The 6000-nt window shown below is 38.5% G+C and overlaps 1 protein-coding gene across 1 annotated transcript in view; it reads left to right on the forward strand.

The window, feature by feature from the left end:
* The window catches only part of ITGA1 (integrin, alpha 1), a 43683-nt gene extending 38846 nt beyond the window's left edge, over nucleotides 1–4837 (forward strand). Inside the window, exons 27-29 of the mRNA XM_009894188.1 lie at nucleotides 597–689; nucleotides 3410–3526; nucleotides 4686–4837. Of these exons, the coding sequence (XP_009892490.1) occupies nucleotides 597–689; nucleotides 3410–3526; nucleotides 4686–4730 (255 nt within the window). The 3' untranslated portion in view covers nucleotides 4731–4837. The remainder of the gene's footprint in view (nucleotides 1–596; nucleotides 690–3409; nucleotides 3527–4685) is intronic.
* The last annotated feature ends 1163 nt before the right edge of the window (nucleotides 4838–6000 follow it).

A 6000-nucleotide genomic window follows, 5' to 3' on the forward strand; every position in this document is an offset into this window, starting at 1 on the left:
ATTGTCTTTCTTACTAGCTACTTATGCATCTGCAAATTCTAATTCAGCAGATATAAGGAGAGGTACATGGAAACGTATATTTTTTAAATAAATTTTAATCTGGAAAGATTTCTCAAGTGTAGAAATGACTTTTTGATCAAAAAGAGCAGAGAAGAGAGAGTCCACTTGAGACCACATCTCAGTATTGTCTGATGACAGCAATGACCAGGCTGTGGTCCATTTTGCTCAGTTGATAAATTTCTGATACTGAGTTCCTGTTTTGTGTCTTCTTTTTTCTCTAGAAAATAACAGAACAAGAGGAGAGATACAGCAGAGTTTTAGAAAGTCTAAATCCACCCCTGTGGCCAAATTAGTATTCCAGGATTATTAGTATTTTTTTGGAATCTCTGCTCTATCCTCGTTCAAAAATGTATTTGTGTCTTGTAAACAGTGATGTGTGTGTGTTGTGTGACACATGAGCAGCTTCACTGAATTTCAAATTTTTTAAGCATCTCCTGAAGTTTTAGCATTGTTTTGCTTTCACTTTCTCATTTCTACAAAGCATTCTACTTCAAAATACTTAATTATAAATCATAGCCATTCCTCTCTTCTTTCAGGCAAGTATTCACAGCTTAACCCTTGTTGTGAAAGCATTACTTAGGAGTGAAAATTCATCGCTGATTTTGAGAAATGACCATCAAAAACTGGAGGTAAGAACATATAATTCATGGATTTACTCTTCATAGGATCTATTGTGCTACTGAATCATTCATTTTCATTCATTATTAGTGACCTGACTGTTACCTGTTGTAATGTATTATCCCACTCTAAATAAAAATAAGTTATTTCATACAACAGTAGAAATGTCAGAATTAGTCAGATGATGATACCAAAATCCCATTAGCCACCAATGTACCTGGGTGAGAAGTACTGTCCGATGTCTTTCTGCCTGCTGCAGTATAAATGCTTCCTGCAGCTATGTAAATTAAAAGTGTAGTTCCTATTCTTTTAAGGAATAAATAGTATTTTAGAAATGGTCCTGAATGGTCCTGAGTCATTGCTGGGCCACTCTCCATCATCTTTGAAAGGTCCTAGAGAACAGGTGAGGTGCCCGAGGACTGGAGGATAGCCAGTGTCACTCCAGTCTTCAAAAAGGGCAAGAAGGATGACCAGGGAAACTACAGGCTGGTCAGCCTCACCTCCATCCCTGGAAAGATGATGGAACAGCTCGTTCTGGATGTCATCTCCAAGCATCTGGAAGAAAAGAAGGTTATCAGAAGTAGTCAACACGGATTCACCAAGGGGAAGTCATGTCTGACTAATCTGATAGCCTTCTATGATGGCGTGACTGGATGGGTGGATGAGGGGAGGGCAGTGGATGTTGTCTACTTTGACTTCAGCAAGGCTTTCCACACTGTCTCCCACATCATCCTCACAGGCAAGCTTAGGAAGTGTGGGTTAGATGAATGGACAGTGGGGTGGATTGAACAGTGGCTGACAGATAGAGCTCAGAGGGTTGTGGTTAGTGGGGAATAACCCCATGCATCAGTACAGGTTGGGGGCTGACCTCCTGGAGAGCAGCTCTGTGGAAAGAGACCTGGGAGTCCTGGTGGACAACAGGATAACCATGAGCCAGCAATGTGCCCTTGTGGCCAAGAAGGCCAATGGTATCCTGGGATGCATCAAGAAGAGTGTGGCCAGCAGGTCAAGGGAGGTCATCCTCCCCCTCTACACTGCCCTGCTGAGGCCGCATTTGGGGTACTGCGTCCAGTTCTGGGCTCCCCAGTTCAAAAAAGACAGGGAACTGCTGGAGAGGGTCCAGCAAAGGGCCACAAAGATGATTAGGGGATTGGTACATCTCTCTTATGAGGAAAGGCTGAGGAACTTGGGTCTGTTTAGTCTAGAGAAAAGAAGATGGAAAGGGGATGTTATTAATACTTACAAATACTTAAAGGAAGGATGCCAGGGGGATGGGAGCAGTCTTTTTTCAGTGGTGCCCAGTGATAGGATGAGAGGTAATGGGTACAAACTTGAACATATGAAGTTCCATCTTAACATGAGGAGGACCTTCTTTACTGTGAGGGTAGTGGAGCACTGGCACAGGCTGCTCAGAGAGGTGGTGGAGTCTCCCACTCTGGAGACATTCAGAACCCACCTGGACGCCGTCCTGTGCCGCCTGCTGTAGGTGACCCTGCTCTGGCAGGGGGGTTGGACTAGATGATCTCCAGAGGTCCATTCCAACCCTAACCATTCTGTGTTCTGTGATTCTGTGATTTAGAAGTGATCTTACTTTGTACATTGTGTTTTATTTATTATTTCTTTATTTATTATTTCTTTCCACTTCATTAGCCTAGATACATATTTGAAACAGGATCTTTTATTTTTCAGAATTTCCCGGTCATTTACTTAGACAAGAAAGTATATAACACTATAGTAGTGGTGTCAGGTATAAAGAGAAATGTCGTTAATTTTGCTAGAGTTGTTATTTATCCTTTAATACTCTTTATTCCAAGACCTTTATAGTGGCTTTTCTGTGATAATTTGTACATGCAGGGGCTTATTTATCACAATGTACATTATAAAGCAAAAGCCTTATTATGTGTTATTCTTGTTAATACCCCCAATACTTAGAGCAAAGTAATATTCAATGTGAATTACATCTTGTGCAAAATATTTTTGGAAATACAAACATCACAGGTCAACTATTAGCTGGTATTTTATCTAGGCATTTCTTTTAAATGATAGTTTAAAATTGAATCCAGGGGTGAAAACACAGCTGAGTGGCTTGCCAGTGATGAGAGCTGACTTTACAAACCATGGAATTTCAGAATTAACTTTTTTTAAGACATAATTTCAAGTTGAATGTTAAGCGTTCAGCTCTTCAATGCTTTTTTGAACTATAAAGTGTCTCTAATAAATTCTTAAGTTAAAATAATTTGAACTCCTATATAGTCACATTTATTTAAATGTGAATATTCCTTATTTCAGTTTAGTTTACACCAGCTATGATTGGTTTAAAATCAAATTAGTATCTACACAGCCTTTTACACTTATTTAATTTAATTGGTTTAGAAGCCACCTTTCAGGGAGGCAGGTACTGAGTGACGAATAAAATACCAAAGCAACTCCCTAACATACACTGCAAGTGCTCACCAGTACCAAGTTGTGGTCCTGTACCCATGATAACAATGACTACTGACTTACAGCAGGGCCACCCCTCATGAAATGAATGAACTTAGAAAGTGCAAGATATTATGTAAATATAGGGTTTCACATTGGAGATTATTTTCTCAATTCCCTCCTACAAATTCCTTTACTTAGAATGAAGTGGTACACTGGAAAATCACTGCATACTGACAAAAGTCATGCTGCTTTGTTGATATTTTAGAAAGGCAAGTTACTTATTGCTTACATTCTGAACACTTTGCAGACCATGATTAAGATTTCCAAAGAGCTCCCACCGGGTACAGTCCCCTTATGGGTTATCCTCCTGAGTATCTTCGCTGGACTCTTGATTCTTGCACTGCTTATATTTGCTTTGTGGAAGGTAAGCTGCACGTTAAGGCTGAGGGACTTGGGTCTTTTTAGTCTAGAGAAAAGAAGACTGAGGGAGAATCTTATCAATGCTTATAAATACCTAAAGGGAAGGTGCCAGGGGGATGGGAACAGTCTTTTTTCAGTGGTGCCCAGTGATAGAACAAGAGGTAATGGGCACAAACTTGAATATAGGAAGTTCCACCTTAACATGAGGAGGAACTTCTTTACTTTGAGGGTGGCAGAGCACTGGCACAGGCTGCCCAGAGAGGTGGTGGTGTCTCCCACTCTGGAGACATTCAGAACCCGCCTGGACGCTGTCCTGTGCAACCTGCTGTAGGTGACCCTGCTCTGGCAGGGGGGTTGGACTAGATGATCTCCAGAGGTCCCTTCCAACTCTAACCATTCTGTGATTCTGTTCTTGTCTTCATGAAAATAAACAAATGTGCTTAAATTCTCTACCATTTCCTTCTGATAACTAGCAGCTCACAGACACTAATATTATCTAATAAGTGGAATGAAATCTTGTAGAAATGACAAAGTAACTAATAACACTACATTTTCCTGATGAGTAACATGCAATGTTAACCAATTGAAACCTGTATTACCAGTATTTTATGAAAAGAAATATTAGAACAGATTTTAGTACGATTAAGGGTTTATTAAGGGAGTTTTTTATTAGCTCTGGCTGTGGCGTTCAATAACCAGGTTTTCTGTGCAGATGCCAGGCCTGTACTGTAAGCATTGCCACAAGTGGGCACTCTTCTCCAAGCTAAATACTTGGTTCTTACATACATTAGAAGGTTAGAGTTTATAAATTTAACCACGCATAACCTCTTTAAAAAAAAAAGACAAGTGTAAAATAAAGTATTATTTATTCAGTTGAGTACTGAATATTATTATGTGTTTTAGCCTTTGACGCTATGTGAGCATAACAATGATTCAGCAATTGCTTACTATATATTAACTGTACTGTTTTTGTCTGCTGTTATGACACGTCTCTTTAGTGTTTCCGTTCCCGGAAGAACAATTTTGTACTTCAGTGATAAAATATTAAATGACTTTTTTCTTTACTGCAAGCATTAAAATAGTAGTAAGAATGAGCACACGAATGCTACCAATACAGGTTGTATGCTTTGAATAGTTCTTAGTCACTTTTTTCTTTTCTGCAGGCTGGATTTTTCAAGAGACCACTAAAGAAGAAAATGGAGAAATGAAGAAAAAAAATGCAGAAATTTTTCCTCAGGTCTGCCTCAAAAATTTTACTGTAAAATTATAAACTTAGATGCAGTGTTCACAAAGTTTTCTAAACTCTGGTGCATTAAAAAACAAGAAGCAGAATAACAAGAAGCAAATCAAGCAGACACGCAAAGGAAGAATAAACAGCCTTATGGCATTTTATGATACTCAAGGACATACTTTCAAGTGTTACTCATTTTTGGAGAGTAACTGAGTTCAAAGATTCTAACATTTTTTAATATGGAAAATGCGTACTCCTATTTTTATACACCTATGTATGTGGAATCATTTTTCATTCCAAATTATGCAACAAGTCAGCTTGTATGTAGCAATTCCAGTCTTTCTTATCACCTTATGATTTTCAAAAGGAAAAAGCATCATTTTAAAAATTTCCTCCTTATGTCAGTTCTGTGAAAGCAGACTGTCAGGTCACAAAGCAGAACATGAAAACTTTGAGAATGCACCAAATACTGTATGGTAACTGATATAATGACAATTCAGAAGATAGAAGCACCTGCAGAATTTTGGTTCAAAATTATTGAAATACCTTGCACTTCTCTTTCTGCTCATTTTAGCGTGTCCAGCTGAACCCAGTATACTCCAAGAAAGAGAGTTTTATGGTCAAGCAGACCATAAAGGATTGATCCATTAAGTTACATAACTGTTAGAACTTGAAACAGATTTCTGGCAGGCCTAAAAATGTATGCACAAAACATTCAAGCCCATCTGATTGCACACTGTACTCACATAAGCAGGGACACAATTGTATCTGCAAATTGAAATGTCCGTATTTATGCAGAAAATATTTAGAGGTACCCTGAAAGTTTGACTCTTGCTGTATATGTTGGAGTAGCCAGGAGGGTGCTTCATAAACTGTCACTGTAAATTTATTGTGTAGCTATTTAATCCAGTGAGTTTAGAGTGTACAAAATGATAATTAACAAAAGAGCACAGACAGGAAATTCAGCACTGGCAAGCTTCTTCTCGTATTATAAGCCACGTATCATCTTTGTTACTTACGAGTTTAAGAAGTGATGAAGAATTTGCATACTAAATAAGCACTTAACAAATGATGTCTATTTTGTGTCAAAGGTTAAAAGTTTATATGAGAATACACTGAAATGTAGATAGCAAAAGATTTCTTTAAGAAATTTTTTCTTTCTATTTAGACTATTCAGTTTCCTCCTTTCTTTCATGTGCTTGTCTTCCTACCACAAGGATCTCTCCCCAGGGCTCTTGGGCTGTGCC

Source organism: Charadrius vociferus, unplaced genomic scaffold, assembly GCF_000708025.1.
Source record: "Charadrius vociferus isolate BGI_N301 unplaced genomic scaffold, ASM70802v2 scaffold70, whole genome shotgun sequence".
NCBI classification, from domain to species: Eukaryota; Metazoa; Chordata; class Aves; order Charadriiformes; family Charadriidae; genus Charadrius; species Charadrius vociferus.